Source organism: Rhinopithecus roxellana, chromosome 1, assembly GCF_007565055.1.
Source record: "Rhinopithecus roxellana isolate Shanxi Qingling chromosome 1, ASM756505v1, whole genome shotgun sequence".
NCBI classification, from domain to species: Eukaryota; Metazoa; Chordata; class Mammalia; order Primates; family Cercopithecidae; genus Rhinopithecus; species Rhinopithecus roxellana.
The window spans coordinates 40359343-40380915 of record NC_044549.1 but is presented as its reverse complement, the minus strand read 5'-3'; the positions used below and the strand labels follow the sequence as shown (position 1 = coordinate 40380915).

The window sequence follows — 21573 nt, the reverse complement described above, 5'->3', positions numbered from 1 at the left end:
TTCAAGGCAAACCTAACAACGCCTCTTTCAAGGCTTCCCAGACCAACCTCTCCTTGGTCACCCACCATGTGTCCATCACTGTTGCTTCCGGTTTGTTCCATACTCTCACTGTCTCTTAGAGATAACTACTTTTATTAGTTTATTGGTTTATTCTGTCAGTTTATTTTTGCATATTTAAACAGATACTTGTATATATTTTAGTTTCCCATCCTTAGTACACAAAATCACTATGTGATACAGATTGTTGTTTGCTTTACATTTACTCACTTAACATATCTTGAAGCCCATGCCATGTTAGTAGAGAGGGAAATTAGTCATTCTTTTTTTTTTTTTTTTTTTTCAGACAGAGTCTCACTCTGTTACCCAGGCTGGAGTGCAGTGGTGCAATATCGGCTCACTGCAATCTCCGCCTCCTGAGTTCCAGCGATTCTCCTGCCTCAACTTCCCTAGTAGCTGGGACTACAGGCACCTGCCACTGCACCTATCTAATTTTTGTATTTTTTAGTACAGACGGGGTTTCATCATGTTGGTCACACTGGTCTCAAACCCCTGACCTCAGGTGATCTGCCCGCCTCGGCCTCCCAAAGTGCTGGGATTGCAGACGTGAGCCATCGCGCCCGGCCTGATCATTCTTTATGATGTGGCCTAGTTTGGGTTTCCTTCAAAGCAGATCCTGAAAAGGGTCCGAGTAGCAGGTGGCTTATTTAGAAGGTGGTCCCAGGAAGCAAAAATGAGAAAGTGAGAGGAACGGAGGAAAAGTCAATAAAGAGTATTTTGTTGAGTTGGTTCCCATTTTCAGCAACTGGGACTCAATCTCTGGTAACCCTAAGAAGCACTATGTAGAATGTGCCCCCCAACAATCCCTCCGTATGATAAGAGGCTGGGTCATTCCTGATTCCTAGCTTGTATTACTTGAGAGCTACCCCAGTTAATTCTCCATGCTTCTGAGCTGTCCCGCACAAAGGCTGAGTGAGCCAATCCCTTCGTAAAATGCTCTGAGGCAGAAAACCGGAAACGCAAGGCAGGCATCTGAAATAGGTGCCTTTCGTGTGCACAGAAACTGTCCCCGACAGATGCGCAGGAGTTTGGGGGAATGTAGTGCAAGGCTCACGAAGCTATGGACTCTATAGAACTTCATTGTGTGGATGCATCCTAGTTATTCAACCAGACCCCTAAAGGGGGCATTTGGGTTGTTTCCAGTCCTTTGCTATTACAAATAATGCCATGACATGCAAACGTCATTTTGTATTTATGCAACTATTTATTTAGGATACATTCTTAGAAGTGAAACTTTTGGGTGAAAGGGTAAATGCATCTGTAATTTTCAAACACATATTTTTTTAACATTCTCCTAAAATCTAGTAGTTGGAGGAACTTGCCAGTGTCCCTTTTGGTAGAGCTTCTTTCTATTGATCATGACTATTAATATGGACTCCTGTGTAAGGTGTGGAGGAAGGGCCCATGCTAACCATGAGTTTGTTCCTATCACTCACTCCCCTGCTGAAAACCCTCTGTGGCTCCCTATTGCCTCCACTCTGGCATGCAAAGCCCATCTCACTGTGGCCCAGTCACATGTCCTCTCTTCTCCCACTCCCCTAACAGGCCTTGTTCTCCACTGCTTTGGTCCTCCCTGTGATTCCAGTTGAATCCATTCCTCAAGACATAAACCTAAAAACATCTCTTTGTAGCTTTCCCACACCATGTCCTACCACAGCACTCAGTGTTATTATCTATGTGCTGCACAGTCCTCACGTTACCATGATCTCTTCTCAGGTACATGGCTTCTATCCTTGGGTAAGTTCCTCAGAACAGAGGCAGTATCTATTCCTAAAAACTACCTGCAAATCTCCAACAAATTTTTGTGGGCTGACAGATTTGGTGGCTACTTCTAAACTACAAGAAACTCCATAGCTCAAAAGGGAAAGGCATTGTCACGTTCCCAGCATGTGACACATTATACACAAAGCGGGTGACCATAGAGGCAGAGATTGATAATCGCTGCCCAATATCTATCCTCTTCTTTAGTTGGAGCTAGAACCTCCCCCACCCCTCAGGTTTTAGCTGGGCACATGGCTTTGCATCTAGTGACAACATGTCTCAGTCTCCTGAGGGTAAGTGTGGCTGTGTGAAATATGTTTGGCAGATGGGATGCAGTGGAAACAATGTGTGCAGCTTCTAGGTGACATCCTTAAGTAGAAGCTGCTCGGCTTCTTCCTGTAGGCCTTTCACATGGGTGAGAATGTGACTGTGGGGATGTTGTGCCCACTCTGACCATGCAGACAAGGACAACACCCCTGAGTATGGCTGAAGGAGCCTGGAACACTAGATCTCCTGGATCACAGTCACCTTACTCTGGACTTGTGCGTAAGATAGAAATAAACTTCTACCTTATTTGAGCCACTGGTTTTCTATATTATAGCAGCTTAGCCTGTACTTTAACTAATATAATCAACTAATGAGTTTATAGGGTAGGCTTGCTCCTGGTTAAAAAAAATAGGGCAAAACAACTTTTTGCGGATGTTACAGAATCATATTTCAGATGCACTAAAACAGAACTAAGAGGATTCTACTGTAAATTCTTCAGTAAAAGAAAGAGGCAACTCCTAATATCTCTTAAGGAAATTCTGGATTTTCATTTATCAAGTTTCTGTAAAGCTATATGTTTATTCTGATCTTTCTTAATTAACATTTCTAGAACGGGATGCAGAGAGTGTTAGTTGTAATTTTGAAACCAGCCCATAAGCTCATCCTTCACTTTCGGAAGGATTCTGTTTGCTGTCCTTTCTCCCCACCGGCTGAGGATAAGGTTAGCACCACATACTCTTGAATCAGGTAAAAGTCAGATAATCAACCATGATGATTACATTGATTAATCCTTCGATTTTTTCATTCAGAGTAATCAGTATTTACAATCATTTAACTTTAGTTAAAATGCACCACTTACTCGATATCTCTACGCTTTGGGTCGCACTGGAATTTCACTTAGATTGGCCAAAAGTGGGAGAGTTGGTTTGACTAGATCAACTAAAAGTTTAAATGGGTAACCTGGAAAATTGTCTTTAATTCTTTTTCTTTTGCCCACTGCTACTGCACAACAGAAAGAAAAATATTTAAGGCCGGGCGCGGTGGCTCAAGCCTGTAATCCCAGCACTTTGGGAGGCCGAGACGGGCGGATCACGAGGTCAGGAGATCGCGACCATCCTGGCTAACACAGTGAAACCCCGTCTCTACTAAAAAATACAAAAAACTAGCCGGGCGTGGTGGCGGGTGCCTGTAGTCCCAGCTACTCGGGAGGCTGAGGCAGGAGAATGGCGTAAACCCGGGAGGCGGAGCTTGCAGTGAGCTGAGATCCGGCCATTGCACTCCAGCCTGGGCGACAGAGTGAGACTCCGTCTCAAAAAAAAAAAAAAAAGAAAAATATTTAATTAATGAAGGTGAAGTTCTCCACCTGGAATAATCATGGACGTTATCATGAGGTTAACACTGAAGTTAACCTCACCCCGTCAGAGAGCAGGGTGAGGGGACCTGTTGCCCCTGAGACTTTCAGCAGTCCCCTTCCACCCTGGGTCTCAGATCTGGAGGGCTGCCTTCCACAAGGCCCCTCTTTCTGCCCTGACTGCCCATTGGCCATAGGTAGGAAGGCAGGCTGGAGTCTCCCTTAGTGTCTTTCCCAGACCAACTTAATGCAAAATGGGTATTCTTATTTATATGGAGGAGAGAGGGGGAAAAAATGGATAACAGACTGTCTCTAAAAGACCCCGATCCACTCTTCCGGAGAGGATAACAAATCTCACAAAAGCCTTTGGAAATACTGTTTTCCTCAAAGCCTTCACTCCCTCCCCTACCCTTCATCCTGCTGCATCCACGCCAGCCCATGACACTGTTTTCCAGACAAGGCATCACTGGATCCCCTGAAATGTGCTCATCTGTGTACCCATCCTGAAAGGAAATGGGAGGAGAGGACTAATATTCACTCACATCTTCTGTGAGCCAGACTATGGACAGGTATTTTATGGACATTTTCCCATTCAAACCTCCCCACAGCCTTTGGGATAGGAGCCTCCCCTGCTTTGCAGATGAGAAACAGGCTCCAAAATCTCCCACTGCCAAACTGACAAAAAGCAGTAAAGCTAGCATCTGAATCAGCCAGGTTGGGTTCCAAAACCTACGTATTTCCCACAACATGTAGCTGCCCGGAATGCCCTTTCTCATCTTTTCTGCATGGAGAAACCCTACCCATTTATGAAGGCTCAGTCCAAATGTCACCTCTTCTAAATCTTCCTGGAATCCTCCTGAGAGGACTGCCTCTCCTCCATGCCCTTGCCATCTGTTATGAACACCTCTTTCATGATGCTTTGGGTACCTAACCCCTCCCTAATTCCAAAAATCCTGAGGAGGCTCTTACGCTTCTTCCATAGGCCGACCCTGCACTGGACTTCAGTGCAGAGTTTCAATTTCCCTTCTTAGTTTGTGAGCTCGCTGTGGGGAAGGGATCATGTCGTAACAATCTTTGTAACTCCACAGCCCATAGTGAACACAGGAGGGAGCGTGGTCGTGTTACAAGCATGGATTTTTTTAAAGTCTGGATTAAAATCCTGGTTTTTCCACTTCCTTGCTATGAGTGATTGAGTAAATAACCTATTCCTCTTTAAGGAAATGGGGATAACAGTGACTACCTATATCATAGGATAGAGGGGAGAAATGAGATAATATTTGCAGGACACTTAGGAGAGTGCCTGACAACCTAATAGGTGCTGAAAATGACTAATATTAACTGAAAATAAACATTCCTAAATCACAATAAACATATGTTAGTTTGATTGTCAGCCATCCTTTCCTTTGGGGTTCTCCCTGCTTCCATTTTATGTGGCCCATGTTTGCTCGTTAATTAAAGAACCTCTCCTCACTCCAGACACACCCAGAGACTCAAGTCTGGCCAATCTCAGAACCCAATGAGCTGGGCAACAGTGACTGGTCCAAGGTTGGGCGTGTGACTCAGGCAGATCCAATCAGAATCCTTCCTGCATTTGACATCAGAAAATTGGGAGAGGGATGCTCTTTCTTGTTGCTAGGGTTGCTAGCCATGTTGTCTGCAAATATAAAGTAGAAATGAGGATGGGTGGATGGAGAGAGAAGGAGACTGGAAGACCTGAATTCCCAATTCCAGCTCTGCAGCTCTGCATTCCATTCTGAGTTTTTCTCCTGCCTTCTCACTCTGTGAGCAAATAAAATAATAATAGGTAACATTTATTATATACTTGTTGTATGTAGACACTGTTCTGAGAGCGTCATATGTATTAAATAATTTAATACTTACAACAAACTTATGAAAAAGGTATTATTAACATAATTATTCCCATTTTACAGATTAAGAAACCGAGGCACAGAGTGGTTACATCTGCTGGAGATCACGCAGTGAAATGGCAAAGTCTGGATTTGTACCCAGTCGGGCTCTAGAGCCCACAGGCTTAACCACTTCACTGTCTTGCCTTGCAAACTTGAAGCAAATTTAAGTCTGGTTTTTTTCTCTTGCAGTGGAAAGAGACCCTCCCTCTACTTACCTGCAGAAGTCTCAGCTCCCAGCGGTTTCTCGTCTTCTGGCCAGCCTCCGCTCTCTGATCCATGAAAAGAAAACTCTTCCAGGCTGGAAAGAGACTGCAGCTCCTTCGGGGGTGTTCTGCACGGCGTGCTGTTGGTGCTGATGACGGCGGACACGCGGAGCGGCACAGACACCGCAAAGGGCTCGGAGATGTTCAGCGCCTTGCGCTGGTGACGCGGCGACGGCTCCATCTGGAAGAGGCTGCTGGTGAAGACGGATTTGCTAGGGCTGTCGTTCGAAGTGTAGAACATACCCAGCATCTTTGGGGCTGTTTGCTCGCCCTCTGGATCCTCAATAGGCCGGAAAACCTTCAGTTGTTCCGGTGGGGGCCGGGCCTGAGCGCCCTGGAGATGGACATCAAAGCCACCCTCAGCCCCCGGAGGCATCCCCTCCTGGCCCCATTCGCCCTCCTGCTTGGTGAGGTCACATGAGCTGCCGGTGCCGGTGGAGTGCATCTTTGTTGCTGGAATGAAAAATCCACCGGTGGTAACTGTTCGATTGAAATTTCCCTTGGTTTCTTTTCCTAGTAAAAAGGAACAGGTGTATGGTCAGCAGCCTGGGCACACATACAATGGCAGGCCTTCCAGTAAGGACAGGAACACGACATTTGAATACTAGAGAGGCACAGCATTCTAACAGGGGCATAACCGCCCAGATAAACACAGGTAACATCTGGATGACAAAAGAGAAAGCACTTCCTTATATGCACAGAATTTTAGCATGATGCTTTGGTAGGACTATTTGCTGTCGTGCCATACAGATCACTTTTAAACTTTGCAGGTAGAGCAATTTTCAAAAAAAGATTACTGCTAAAGTTGCTAAACAGAGCCATCATCTACCAGGCATTAATTATAGATGATGAAAAAATAAAGAGACAGATGGGAGGTGGTAGGATGATGTTTGCTCAAAATGAAGAAGACAAAAATGAAAAATAAACAGAATCTTGTCTTATTTTAGGACTTTAAAACTTATTGTTTTAAGTTTTCTCTGGCAGACGGACCCAGACAGGGGGGCTTGATTTCTCAGCTAGGAAACAAATGCTGTTAACAACTAGACCTTTCCCACCTTTTCTCAGGCTTCTTCCTGTTGATTCAGAGGATGAGAAACTAGAAATGTAAATTAACTAAATGTTAGAAAGTACAGTTGTGAGGAGCGAATATATATATTTTTTGAGACAGAGTACAGCTCTGTCGCCCAGGCTGGAGTGCAGTGTCGTGATCTCGGCTTACTGCAACCTCCACCTCTTGGGTTCAAGCGATTCTCCTGCCTCAACCTCTTGAGTAGCTGGGATTACAGGCACCTGCCACCACGCCCGGCTAATTTTTGCATTTTTAGTAGAGAGGAGATTTCACCATGTTGGCCAGGCCGGTTTCAAACTCCTGACCTCAGGTGATGTGCCTGCCTCGGCCTCCCAAAGTGCTGGGATGACAGGCATGAGCCCCTACGCCCGGACCAAGTTCTTGACTGGCTTAGACATGAAGGCAAGGAAGAAAAAAGTCTACATGGGAAGTAAATAAGCTTGGAGATGATATGTGAGTTGCCAGGGATCTAGAAAATAATTTCTAATTTGGTACTAAGCACTAAACTGGGCATCTTACATAACTCTATGCTTAAAGTTCTTATGACCACCCAGTAAGAAAGTGTAATGATCTTTAACACATGAGGACACCGAGACTCAGCAGTTAGATGAACTGTCCAATACTCACATACCATGTATATGACCTATATTTTGAAATATTAACTCCTGCTAAACTGGGCAAGAACTGCCAAGAAGTTTCCAAACCAAAGCAAACGGATGAATATAAAAGTAAGAAAATGCTGAAAGTATCAAGTTAACTTAAGAAGACCTCACTGAGTATTATACAGGTTTAGAATTATTATTATTAATTATTATTATTATTATTATTATTATTTGAGACAGGCTGAAGTGCAGTGGCACAATCTCGGCTAACTACAATCTCCACCTCCTGGGTTCAAATGATTCTCGTGCCTCAGCCTCTGCCTCCTGGGTTCAAGCGATTCTCATGCCTTGGCCTCCTGAGTAGCTGGGATTATAGGCATGCACCACCATGCCTGGCTAATTTCTTGTATTTTTTTTAGTAGAGACAGGGTTTCACCATGTTGGCCAGGCTGGTCACGAACTCCTGGCCTCAAGTGATCTGCCTGCCTCAGCCTCCCAAAGTGCTGCAATTACAGGTGTGAGCCACCGCACCCGGCCCAGGTTTAGAATTATTGTTAAAATGTTGTTCTAAAGATTTTCTGTATTGTTTTGGTCTGACCCACTTTTGAAAGAGAAAAATGTCTTGTATTAAAGGAGCTGGAAAGTCATAGGATAAGTATAGGGGAGTTTTAACAGTCTGTTGCCAGACAAATCCTTTGCCTTGTAACTTGTAATGGTGCTTGTTGGTTACTTAACAGAAATAGAAGGGAGAGATACAGGCAAGTCAGCCCTGAAGGATAGAGCTGTGAGAACAAATGTTATGTGTTATTTTTGTGGTGGGTGTTACCTCGTGTGCAACTGTATACACGTCTGCCCCAACAAAGGATATTGTGGTTTGCACATGGCTGATACATAGCTGGTGCCTAATTAATGTTTAATGATCCATAATAAATGAATGAATGAATGAATAGATACATGAATGAACCTATCAACTGAAAATCATGACTTGACACAAAAACTAGGAAGCAAATGCATGTGGAAACAGCCAAATTCAAGATACATAGGCCTCTAGGCATAAAACCATAGGGCATAAACCAATGCTTGGCTCTTTGTTTCTGCCCAAAGGGGAAGCCTCTTCTGCCTTAGGTTTCAGGTGTTGACCTTTTACCTGGTTCAGGTTTGAATGCAAAATAGCCATGGACTCCAGCTGTGGCTAGAGGAAGGATGGGCAAAGAGGATGGCTCTTTAGGCCTAGCCCTGGAGTAAGGTAGGGGAGGTTATGGTGCTATGTAAACCCCTTAAATTAGGGTAGAGTCAGGGAGGGATTTGGGACTAGGTAGTTGTGTGTGATTGTGACTACAGAGAAGCAGGCACGACAACTTATAAAGGCAAGTGAGCTTCAGCCTCCTAGTTGTAATCTCCAACTCAGAAACTCCTTGTAAAATCTTACCTTCCACAGGCACTGAACACAGCGAGTCCATGCTTTTAGCTGGTCGGATAGTAGCCTTTTCCACTAAAGACAAAAGAAAAAATATCCTTGATGAATGCATATTAACAGAAAGCATTCAGAAAAATAAGTCAGGCTGTTCAAGTACACAAGACAAAATTCTTTAGGAAAGTTTTTCCAGTATAATTGATCCCCTTGAAAACATTCCTCTACCCCACCCTAGATGTTCCTACTTTCTTAATGGGACAGATTTCATAAACTCAGGGCAGTTATAGATTAAAGTTTTATTAATATTTTACAATAAAGGTAAATTGCAATTTTGTCAAATAGCTCATCGCAAATGAGGAGTCTTGAGCCCAATTTTACTGTACAAAAAGTATTCAAGGATGAATCCAGGGGTAGAATCTATGAGGCTCCAGGCCACTCTTTGTATTCAGCAGCAGACAGCTGAGACCGTATCTTAGCTACTGCAAATGTGGTAGAGCAGGTGAGAGGGCCCAAGGGAATTGGAGTTAGGCTTCTGCTGGATGAAGCTCTGTTCCTTGAGGCCTGCAGGCTGGGTGCTCCCCAATGATCTCACCCGTCAACCTCACCCTGGAACAGATCCCAACAAAACCTTTTTTGCACACCTACTCTGTGACTGGGTGTGCACCATGCATATTTGTAAGCCACCTTAGCAGCTTTTTGGAAGTGTGGTTTAAATGAGTAAAAACGTATTCCAGGCATAGTATTAAATAGATGGATTCACAAACACCATCTCTTTTCAGGGAACTAAATTGGCTGAAAGGTAGTTCCTTCTAGGCCGAGCTTGTCAAGAGGGGAAAGAGGGTACTTGGAAGCAGGAGGCCCAGGACTTGTAGCCCTTAAGGTAACTCTGAATTCAGAAACATCTGGGTTTGAATTCCAGCTCTACCACTTTTGGGCTGTGTAACCTCAGCCAACGAGCTAAATTTTTTTTTAGACAGTGTCTCATTCTCTTGCCCAGGCTGGAGTGTGGTACAGTGATCATAAGCTAACTGCAGCCTCAACCTCCTGGGCTCAAGCAATCTTCCTGCCCTAGCCTCTGGAGTAGCTAGGACTACGGGCACACACCAACAAATCTGACTAATAAAACATTTTTTTTTTAGAAACAGGGTCTCATTATGTTGCCCAGACTGGTCTCAAACTCCTAGACTCAAGCAATCCTTCTGCCTTGGCCTCCCAAAGTGAGAGCTAAACTTTCCTAAATTCCAGTTTTATCATGTGTAAAATGAGAAAAAATAGAGCTGTTGTGAGGATTACATAGGTAATGACTATAAGGTAATTATATTGTATTATCTGCAATAGAGTAAGTACTTATTAAAAAGTAATAATTATTGATTGTTGTTGCTGCTATTCAGGATGGATTAGGGCTCAGCAACAAAGGGGAAGACAGGAGAAGGTTCTATGAGAAGCAGTTAGAGTTGGCCTTAACCAAAATTGAGCTGTAACTCAAGCTTGTTCTTGTCTGTTGTTTAAAGTTCCCCTGTTCTTCCTCCTTGATCCAAACCTGCTTCTTCTGGGAGGTTCTGAATTAACCCCTTGGTCTCCCAGCGTGGGGCTTCTCTCTTTCTGGGGCCTGCTGTGGGATGCCCAGCCATCTCCATGCAAATCCTTTGCAAAGGCAGAGATCGCCTTTCATCTCCTCACTTCCAATGTGCCCCAGAATTCTTATCCTTTGAAGATCTGCTATTTCCACAAATCTATAAATTGATTTACTGCCCTGACCCTACCTGGTCAGCATCCCTTTGTTTGTGTATTCTAGGACATGCATTGCCTTTGTTTTCCAGGCTGGAATTTCTCTGGTTTCCACGTGTCAACCTTGACAGGCAGTGACCAGACGCCCCTGACTGTGTCACAGAGGCCGGGCAGCAGCTCTGTCTGTAGGTCCATCAGTGTCCACCCACCTTTGGTGGTGTTGAAGCCTCTTTCTCATGATGCAGTTCCTTGTGGCCTTGCGCAGCACAGCAGCACATCAGAGATGTGGCTTGGGGGACAGTCCCCAAGCATTTCCTGGCCCCCTTTCTGGAGAGTAACTAAGAACTCAGGCTCCTGTGGCCTATGACTACATTTAGATTACATTTTTCTGTCTGGGACCTTGGCCTGGCCTCACAGAGGTGCACCCCGCAGTTTTCTGGCAGCCTTTGTGTCCTTGAGTCCTCTCTTAGCTGCGTTACTCAAAGGTGAGCCTGGACCTGCTATAGCCGTATGGCTTTGAAATTTCTCTGCTCACAGTTCATTTTGGAGGGTGCCCTGAACTCTTCTTTCTCTTTAGTAATGTACAAACAACTTACATGGAATCAATTAAAATACCCGTATCTAGAAGGCTCTAAAGTTTATGTGTCTTAATTCAGTTCTCCATTTTTTCCAACACTTACTTTCTTACCTGTTTCATTTTCTAGATATGGTTAAACACCCCTTCACCCACTCCTCCCCACCCAAAACAATCCCAATACTATTCATGGTGAATTAAGTTTTTAAATGTCCTTAGTTATGGGATTTTAAAGCATATTATTTACGTATGTTAATCCATTGGTTCCCCTTTTCACATACATATTTCAACAGTGAGCTCACATGCCACATACAGAGACCACACTGGTAGATTACATTTGTTACGGGGTTCAGTGGCCTAACTTTAATCACAGATTCCACTGAAGTTATGGCCATGAAGTCTATTGGTCTTTTTTTTTTCAGAGTTGCCAGCAATATTCTTCTGGTAAAAAGAAACCACTTCAGGCAATAGTTAAGGCCACAGGGTGCCGCTTATATTGACACTGACAGTTCTTGAATTTCACCCCTGCATTCAGTTAGTGAAGATCTGATTAGTTTGTTCATAAGATCATAAGCCAGTGACTTTCAATCCTAGCTGCATATCAGAATCACCTGGGGAGCTTTTAGAACATTACCAGTACTCAGACCTCACCACAGACCTCCTGAGGCAAAATTGCTATGGTGTGATCCGCTCTGTGGGCGATTCTGAGGTCCAGGTGTGAGAAGCCCTGGCCAGGGGCATCTTGCATGTTCTGTGAGTTTTACCACCATTTGATCTAGTGCCTTGGCCTTGTTCTTTTTGAAAACCACATGGGGGTGGGAATCTTCCTAAGTAAAGATCAAAGCAAACCACTTATTTCCTTTTTGTTGTTTTGTTTTGTTGTTTTTTGACTTTTCGTTACTGGTGAACCTCTCTCATGGCTGTACCACTAATTCTGCAACTGAAATTCTCTCTTTGATGTGCTTAAGCAAAGCTCTTTTCATAGATTAGGAGTTTCTGGTCAGGTACTCTTCTCCCCAGTTTCTCCCTTAAGAATCCTATTTTCTGATTTGTATCTGTCCTGCCATACTTGTGGCAACCTGTCTTCTTCATTCTTGCTATCTTTCCGTTTTGTAAAAGCTGAGTTTTGCCATACGGTGATTACAGATGCGTACCCAGAGTCCATTTCCCTTCTGCCCTTTGCACATGGCTCTTGTACTTCGTGGGTGTGAGTCCCATTCCTCATGCGAGGAGTTGGCTCAGGATCCCAGGCTGAAGCCAATCAGCACAAGGCACACCATTGACAACAGGGACTGAACCATGTGGCTCAGTGAAGGATACTGAGACAAGGGGAATTTTGATGAGGCCTTCTGGAAAAGAAGGGTCCCTGCTCTTAGGAGCAAGCTACCAGAAATGTTCTTTCTCCCTCTGGACCTAGAGGGATAGTGAGAGGGAAAGCCTAGAACTACTGCAGCCACTTTGCCACAGCAAAGGAAGCCAGTCTGGGGATGAAGCTGACCCAAAGGAGGACACAGCTGGGGAAATCATGGAGAAATCATGACAGCGTCCATGTATTAAACCCCCTGAAGCCTTCCCTCTATCAGGGTGTTCAACTGCAGAAGCCAGTAAATTCCTTCATTGCATAAGTTGATTGAATTGATTTGCCATTATTTACAGCCTAAATCGTTGTAACTGCTGTACTGTGACACCCCTCCTTACTCTAACAGGCAAACATAAAGATCTCTAAAATCTGGACTTTCTGATCCTTGGTATGTGATTATTACCGGGTTTGAGGAAAGTCCTTAAAAACATTATCTCACATTTTTCCTATAGGAATTAATTTTCCCCCAAATCTCTATTAAAAATTTCAAACATTTAGAAACCTACCACCCTTAAACTTACCAACTAGTTTTGATAATTATTGACATTTTGCCTTATATTTGCATTATCTATTTCTATATTGATATTTATCTACCTACCTATAATTTGCTAGTTATTTGAAAGTGTCAATATTTTGCTGCTTCATCCTTGAATACTTTAATTTTAGCATGTCTCCTAAGAACCATTAGCACACTATGAAAATGTATAATTCCTTAATACCATTTAATATCCAGTCTATATCCACATTTTCCCTCTTTGTTCCCCAAATTGTCTTTTGCAGTTTTTTTGTTTTTGTTTTTGTTTTTAGAGATGTGTTTTTGCCATGTTCCTCAGGTTGGTCTCGAACTCCTGGGCTCAAGTGATCCACCCACCTCAGCCTCCCAAAGTGTTGGGATTACAGGCACGAACCACTGTGCTCGGTCAGCTCTTTTATTTTTATTATTATTATTTTTTTACCAGGATCCTATCAAAGTTTGCTCATTGCATTTGTACATTTCTCTTTTACACCTTGGTTTCATAACTATTGCTTCCATTGTTATCATACTTTCAATCTATAACACTAAAGATCATTATGAAAAATTTCCTTGGTCTTCTCTTTCCTGACATCATATTCAGCTGCATTGGTTAAATTCCCCACTGTATATGGTTCCCTCATTTCCTTCCTGTATCAATTTCTATTCAATACTCAGAAATAAGTCCCATGGGGTAGCATCCTTCTTTAAACATCACAACCCTGGGGGAGAAGGGACAGGTCTTTTCAGCAGAATTCCAATTAACAGAAAATCATCATTTAGCAATGCCATAGGAATAACTGTTACATCCAAGAACCATTAGAGGATCCTAAAATTCATGACAAAGAGCACTTTAACCAAGGGATCCCAGTTCTCTTCACACGCAATAAGACACTGACATCATGTGCCTCCTAATAGGACACGCTGAGTCAGGCACACCGTCACTTCTGTAGGGTTTCTGCAAAAATTCCTAACCTCAGTCTAACCATGAGAGAACACTGGACAAACTCTCCCTGAAGTAGATTCTACTAAATACATGGTCAGTACTCTTCCGAGTTATCACGGTCAAAAAGACGGAGTAATTGTTCTAGATTGGCAGAGGTTAAGGAGACATGACAACCAAATGCAGTGTGAGATCCTGGATTGGATCCTAGACCAGAAAAAAAAGAACAGTAGTGGGACAGCTGGCCAAATATGAATAAGATCTGCAAATTCGTTAGGAGTATTGTATCAATATTAATTTTTGGCTTTGATAACTTATATAAGATGTTAACATCGGGAGAAGCTGCATGAAGGGTATACAGGTTCTCTGTGTACTATTTTTGCAATTTTTTTGGTAAGTCTAAAACTTTTTTTAAAAAGATTCCTCTTCCCCCAGTTAATTTATGTTTCTCTTTCAGAGTTAGTGTGTTTGATAAGATCAAACCAAGACTTAATAAGCAGAGCTAGGAAACTAATATTTGTATCATAAAACAATTACTGTTGATTCTTACCCGAGAGCCTCTGTCCTCTCACAAATACACTCCCATTTCTACTCAGTTTTGATTTGGAGTCTGATCCAGAACGTCCCAGGTTAAATATTGATTTCCACTTCTTTGATTTACTGGAGAGCTTTCGCCTAAATGAACCAAGGCATAAGGGGTTAGTTTGTTAACTAGTCATTTCAAGGGGACTTTTAAATTGAGACCATTTATGTCCTTAGTTATGAATGGCTCTGATATTTCAGGGAATTCCCCTCTAAAATCCAAGGTAAGCTTGATTCTCACCTTGTCTAGAGATGCTCCAGGTGACCAAGCAAGGCTTTCATGAGTCACAGCAAACTGTATTTCCCAGGGCAAGAGGTAAAGTGTGATATTAAAGGCAGAGGTGGGGGCAAACAGAGGCAAGGATCGGTGGGAATCTCAGCAGTCACAAGCAAACACGCAATTCTGGGAATTCTGATAAGCACTTTTGTTCTGGAATTTCAAAGACACCATTCATTCATTTCATTCATTTACTCATTTATAGAGATGGGGGTCTCACTATCTTGCCCAGGCTGGTCTTAAACACTTGGCCTCAAGCCATCCTCTCACTTCAGCCTCTCAAGTGCTGGGATGACAGGACTGGGCCACCCACCACACATGGTCAGTTTTTATGCAGGATGAAGCACTGAAGACCATAGGGACCTGGGTCCTGTTAGGCTCCTGCACTATAACCACACTGCTGGGACATCCACAGGCAAAGAGAGGGCTGGTGAAGACTTTCATGGACTGAAAAGGGTTGGATGAGAAAGTCGACCTGGAAAAGAGTCTGGCCTGGTGAGGCTGAGGAGAGTAGCAGCCTGCAGGGTGTGGTCAATGATCACTACAGAGAAATGCAGAGGGTAGTTAGTGTGTCTCTGGCTTAGCCTCACACCAGGCTGCTTTGGTGAGATGGGCAAAGGGGAGCACTAGGCTGGGTCGAGAGAGCCTGGCACCCCAGGGGTCACCATGGAGGCCTTGCCCTGCTGTGGCTCTGCTGGGCAGTTTCAGGATGAAAACCTGCAATCTGTGAGTTCCATAAAGGACCTATTCTCTGCAGGGCTCTCATGGAACATCCAGATCTCAAGCCCACCATGTTTGTTGTTGTTGATGTTGTTGTTGTTGTTTTTGAGACAGGGTGACAGGGTCTGGCTCTGTTACCCAGGCTGGAGTTCAGTGGTGCAAACAAGGCTTACTGCAGTCTTGACCTCTTGGGCTCAAGCAATCCTCCTGCCTCAGCCTCCCGAGTAACTGGGACTACAGGCACATGCCACCACACCCGGCTGATATTTTTATTTTTTGTAAAGACTGGGTTTCACCATGTTGCCCAGGCTGGTCTCAAACTCCTGGGCTCAAATGATCCTCCCACCTTAGCCTCCCAAAGTGCTGGGATTACAGAAGTGAGTCATTGTACCTGAACTCAGGATGTTTTTATGATCCATCTGAGATAGCTTTGCAGTGTTTAGTGGTTTCCTTTGGACTTGGCCTGCATTTTGTCAAGCTTTTATCCTTGGGGAATATTTTATAGGGTAGCATACCTTTGGGTATGGTGCACCCCAGGTGTGGTTTAAAGCACAGAGAAAATGCATTTGATGGTCTTTCCAAGGTATTCTTCCTGATCTCTGGAGGATCAGGGAGAAATGAGACTTATTCTCCAGGGACATAGGGAAAGGCGCAGTGGAGCTCAGTCTCAAGAAAACACAGCCCATATACTTTCCAGCACACAGATGGGCTTCTCACCAGATGAGTTCCAGACATGGCATTCTTATAGCATGCAGCATGACTGGCATCTCCGAGTTGTGCAAGGTGCCTGCTTTCATACCTCTTTTCACTGACCAAACAGTGGGGATGACACCTTCAATGGAAAGGTTGCCTTTCAGCCCCTCCACCTACAATCTGCTTAGAATTTAGGACTCCTGTTCAAACCTGCTTCTTTCTACCATGGCATACGAGTGAGGGGGTGGGTAGAGACCCAGGTGGCAATAGAGGAAGTGACAGGGAGAAATGAGGAAAGAAAATATTCTACCAATGAAAACGATGCTTTATTTGTTTTGGAGATGAGGGAGGGCTCTGACAGGCTCTGACAAGGATGCCAGGTTTGCATGTACCTAAGTGCTGCTCACCCAGAGCTATCAGCCTAGAATGACACTATTTGTCAAGGTGTCCTCCATCAGAACACTCAACCCTATGCCTTTTGCATCATCACGTGGGGATGGAGGGTCAGGGGAGGGGGTCAAATTTTTGTTTTCAGTAAACTTTCTTTTGTAAACACCAAGCCTGATTTATCTATACTAAAAAGTCAGGAATTTCAGTCATGACTTATGATGTGACCCCGCTAACACTCTCCCAACATGGCGCTTGATCAATGAGAGATCGGGAATCTTGTTAACTTTGGGGCAGTGTATGCATAAAGGCATCAACCGCTGGTGAGAGAGTCGTAGAGACAGCTCTCTTCTCTTCTGGAATGTCTCCTTAAACCCCAACCCGGATGGTACCTCCAACCCACACCGCCATCTTGATCCTGAGACTGTACACCTCTCCTCCTCTTTGCTCTTCAACCACACATCTCCTAGAATTTTTTTAAAAGAGTGCCACTTACTTGTTGTCTGGTAACTCAAGGACGGTGTGGAAGAGGGTGCCCATGGGAGGGACAATCTCAGGCAGGCTGTTCTCCCTCCTTTCCTTGCGAGCAGGATGGTTAGTGGCCAGGCTGCGGGCCTGAGCTTCCTCAAGGCTCACCAGCTTCATGGGCAAGGAGAGGGCTGGCAAGGTCAGGCTCTTCATGATAGGCCGGTTTGCTGTAAAGGCAACAGAAGAGCTCAGTGTTGGAGGAGTCCTGCTCATCACATCCATCCAGACTCCCCATCCACAGTCCCTCCATTCCAGATCCCATGATGGGGGCTGAGTGCCACCCTGGATTCTCTTGGGCATGGTGGGGCCTGGGGCTGAGGCTGCACACCAGAAACTGATGACTCTCATGGCCAGACTTGCCAGAAGACAAACAGGGGCTTCAGGAGGTAGCTGCACCTTCCATACTTTTCAGAGAGGGACCACTCACTTATTCGTTCATTCATTCATTCATGCCTGTAACAAGCATTTATTGAACACTCATTGTGAGCCAGAGTGACAACAACGAGTCTTTACTCCTGAAAACTCTGCCTCTGCCTCATGCTTCAGCCAGATGGGAATGTCTGTCCAGCCACGGAGGTAGCCTAACTGCCAGAGTAAGACAGGAGGCTGCCTCTCCTCCCCACAGCTGGAGAGCACATGCTCCAAGGCCATTTCAAGTTAGAACCTCTACTTTCCCAGATCATTAAGGCTTATATCCCTGCCACAGAAAGATATATTTTACAGCCTGTACTATGCCCTGTGGGTTTCTTACTCACTACCCAGTTGTCTTCTAGTGTATGTAGCAGATCCTTTCCTATTCTATGGCATTTTTTTTTTAAGGAACGGAAGCGATGATGACAATCACTGATGTACAAGATTATCTTTTCTCCAAGTCAGTGGTTCTCACCTTGAGGTGATTTTGTGTACCACTCCCCTCCCCACTCAGGGACATCTGGCAATGTCTGGAGATATTTTTGATGGTCATCAATGTGTGTGGGAGTGCTACTGGTATCTAGTAGGCAAAGGCCAGGGATGCTGTTAAACGTCCTGCAATGCACAGAGCAGTGCCCCACAGTAGGAATCATCCAGCACTAAATATCAATAGTGCTGAGGTTGTGAAGCTGATCTAAGTTAAAAAATAGTCTGAGTTTGCTTCTATTTAGCTTTTGGTGACCTTGCCAGTTTTCTATGACTTCTGAAGTAGTAAAGAGACTCAAGGATAATTTAGACCAATTGAAATCACTTTTGGTGGAACACTCACTGTATTTTCAGAAAGCAAATTGATGGCACTATTTCTCTTTGCAGCGCATGACCCTCTGTGGGTGGGAAGAAGTAAAACTACTGAAAAACGGCCTCATGGAAAATGGAGACAACTGTTATGTGACAATGGGGTGTTTCTCGGGAGGACTAGCATGGCACTCATTCAGCAGGACTACTGTTAAATACAGCCTGGGATCCTGAAAACTTTTCAGTAAACTTTCTGGCTTTAACGCAGTCTTTTGACGCAATCCAAAGAGGGGTAAAATATTTAAATTTAATCTACTTTGAATATTTGTTCAAAGACTCTCACATATTCTTTATTATTCATGATTATGTATTTGCTTAAAAATACATAAAAATAAATACATACATTAACTCCCTCTGGGAGCAACTGCAACAATGGGAAGAACATAAACTGCAGAAGACCAAGTTTAGTGCCCACCTCTCCCCTCAGCTCCAGGCTCCTAGGACTAAGGCCCGTTCAGCGTCTCTGCTTAGATGTTTGTGTGTGTGTGCTAGTTAAGTTTTTGTTTTTCATTTTCTGTTTTTTGAAATGAAGTCTCAATCTGTCACCCAGGTTGGACTGCAGTGGTGCAATCTCAGCTCACTGCAACCTCTGACTCCTGGGTTCAAGTGATTCTCTTGCCTCAGCCCCCTGAGCAGCTGGGATTACAGGCACCCACCGCCATGCCCAGCTAATTTTTTGCATTTTCTAAAATAGTAATGGGGTTTCTCCATGTTGGCCAGGCTGGTCTCGAACTCCTGACCTCAAGTGATTTGCCCGCCTCAGCCTCCCAAAATGCTGGGATTACAGGCATGAGCCACCGCGCCTGGCCTCTGCTTAGGCATCTCTAACTTTACATTTTGTAACAGAGCTTGTGATCTGTGCTCCTCTGCTCTACTCTAGTACCTCTTCTCATCTTCTCTGTGTCAGCAGGTGGCACCACGGACCACCCAGTGCCTAAGCTAAAGCCTAGGGGGTTGTTATTTTTTATTTATTCATTTCCTTAATGCATCTCTCCTTCCATATACAGCCTATAAGCAAGGCTTGTAACTCTACCTCCAAAATACATCCGGAACCCAGCCACTTTCCTCCTTCCCACTGCTACAGGCTGCCATGATTTCCCACTGCTTTTGCCATAGCTTCTCAACTGGTCTCCCTGCTTCCAGCCTCTCAGCCTCTCCTCCACACAGCAGCTGGAAGGCTTAGATCCTGCACTGGCCTGCTCAAAACCCTCCAATGCTTTCCCAAGACACAGAACAAACCCATCCCTTCGCATGACCTAAATGGATCTTTCATCTGCTTCCCCTTTCCTGTTTGCCCACTGGCCCAGTAGTCTACAAAAATATAGTAAACATTTAAAAATGTATACATATACATATATAAATTATACATATACCTATTTATATACACACACATGCCACTGTGTTTGTGTCATGTGTAACAGCAAACATATAAAAAATAATAGAAATTACACAGTATAAGACAAAAATAAATGGAAAAAAGAAATTCGAACAGTTTCTCCCAACACCCATAACTCATTACTTTGGTCTTTGGTACCCACCAGAGTGGGGCACCCCAGTTTGAAGGCCACATTGGTTCCAGCCACATTGGCCAATGTTCTGCAACACTGCAAGTTTTCTGCCTTTTTCTGCTTTTACAACCTCTGTTCTCTGTCTTTGGAACATTTGCTCATAGATCCTCACATGCCTGGTTCCCCATGTCATTCAGGTCTCAGTTCAAAGATCACTTCTTTAGAAACCATGACCGCTCTGTCCCAAAATTATACCCCCAAGTCACTGACTACTGCCTTACTCTGCTGTGTTTTCCTCTTGGTATTTATTGTCTTTGAAGTGGTAATATATTTATTTGTAAAGGTATATATTGCTTGTCTTCCCAACCAGACCATAGTTCTATGCCGGAGAGGGTCTCTGTCATTTTGTGCATACTGATGTGTCTCCAGTGTCTAGAACAGCACCTAGTTCACAGGAGATATTCAATAAACATTTATTTTTCAGTGAATATTAGAGATATCACAATCTCTTTGGCCTCAGTGTTCTCATCTATCAAATAAAATTATTGGATTCAATGCCTTCTTCTATGCTGTGAATGTTTCTGTCCCCTCAAAATTCATGTTAAAATAGAATCCTCAAAGCAACAGAATTAAGAGGTGAGGTCTTTAGGAGGTGATTAGGTCATGAGGGTGGAGCCCTAATGAGTGGGATTAGTGATCTTACCAAAGAGGCCCAAGGGAGCTTGTTTCACCTTTCCCCATGTGAGAACACAGTGAGAAGGTGCCGACTGTGGGGAATGGGCCCTCACCAGACACTGAATCTACCGGTCCCTGGATCTTGACTTCCCAGCCTTCAGAAGTGAGAGAAATAGGTTTATTGCTTATAAGGTAACCAGTTCATGATTTTTTTTTAATGGCAGCCCAAATGGACTAAGACAACTTCCAAAATCTTTTCAGTTTAAGCAGAACTCTGTCCAAACCTAAAATTCCAGAGAATAGGGCTTATTCCATTTTGTGTAAATATTAAGTATGGCACTTTACCAAAGTCAGTAAGAATTTATAATAAGAACCTTTAAATGAAATGTATGTGAACAATGAGCATTGGAGGCAATCAGAGTTAAAGGCTAAAGAGAAAACTGGATTTTAATATGCAAGACAAAAAGATGGTTAAGGCAATAGCCATAAAGAGAAAAGGCATTTTCAGGTTGGAATTAGGATGAGCCTTAACATTAACAGTCATGGATGGGATTTGCTGTCCAGAAGAATATTTCCCAAAAGGCCTAGTTCTCCACAATGATTTATTTATCTATTTTCATATTCTTATCCTCATAGAGGCAGAATAGAGTTAAGGAAAGAGCATGGGCTAAAAGATTTGGGTTCAGCAGTCCACATGCAGCAAGTTACTCGCTAGGTGGCTCTGGGAAGTTACTAAGCTATTCTGGTTCTCTGGTTCTTCAAGTATAAAACAAGGTTGATAACGACTTTATCATGTTTGCTGTAATAAATCAGTGAAGTGCTCCAAGTGGAAAACCTACAACAGTTCCCGCTGTAGAGTAAATCCCCAGTAAATTTTTTTGTGGGCTCAAAAGGGTGCATGAATAAATGTATGCATATTACTTCTCTTTTACTTTCAAAAAAGGTTTTTATATAGTTTAAAAGAAAAAAATCTATAACTGGAGAGTTGAAATAAAAAAGAAAGGCCAGCCACTCCGACATATACAATAAAGAGAATTGAAAATGTATATTCAAACAAAAACGTGTACGTGAATGTTCACAGCAGCATTATACATAATCATAAAAAGCAGAAACAACCCAAACTAAGG

General features: G+C 43.7%; 1 protein-coding gene across 2 annotated transcripts in view; it reads right to left on the bottom strand.

Moving 5' to 3' along the window:
- The window catches only part of ARHGAP31 (Rho GTPase activating protein 31), a 128241-nt gene that overhangs the window by 11650 nt on the left and 95018 nt on the right, over nt 1-21573 (bottom strand). Inside the window, exons 7-10 of one of the 2 annotated variants that reach the window (XM_010357448.2) lie at nt 16966-17164; nt 14361-14485; nt 8710-8772; nt 5562-6122 (exon numbers count right to left, since the gene is read on the bottom strand). In XM_010357448.2, the coding sequence (XP_010355750.1) occupies nt 5562-6122; nt 8710-8772; nt 14361-14485; nt 16966-17164 (948 nt within the window). The remainder of the gene's footprint in view (nt 1-5561; nt 6123-8709; nt 8773-14360; nt 14486-16965; nt 17165-21573) is intronic. The other variant, XM_010357450.2, reaches the window with a different exon arrangement.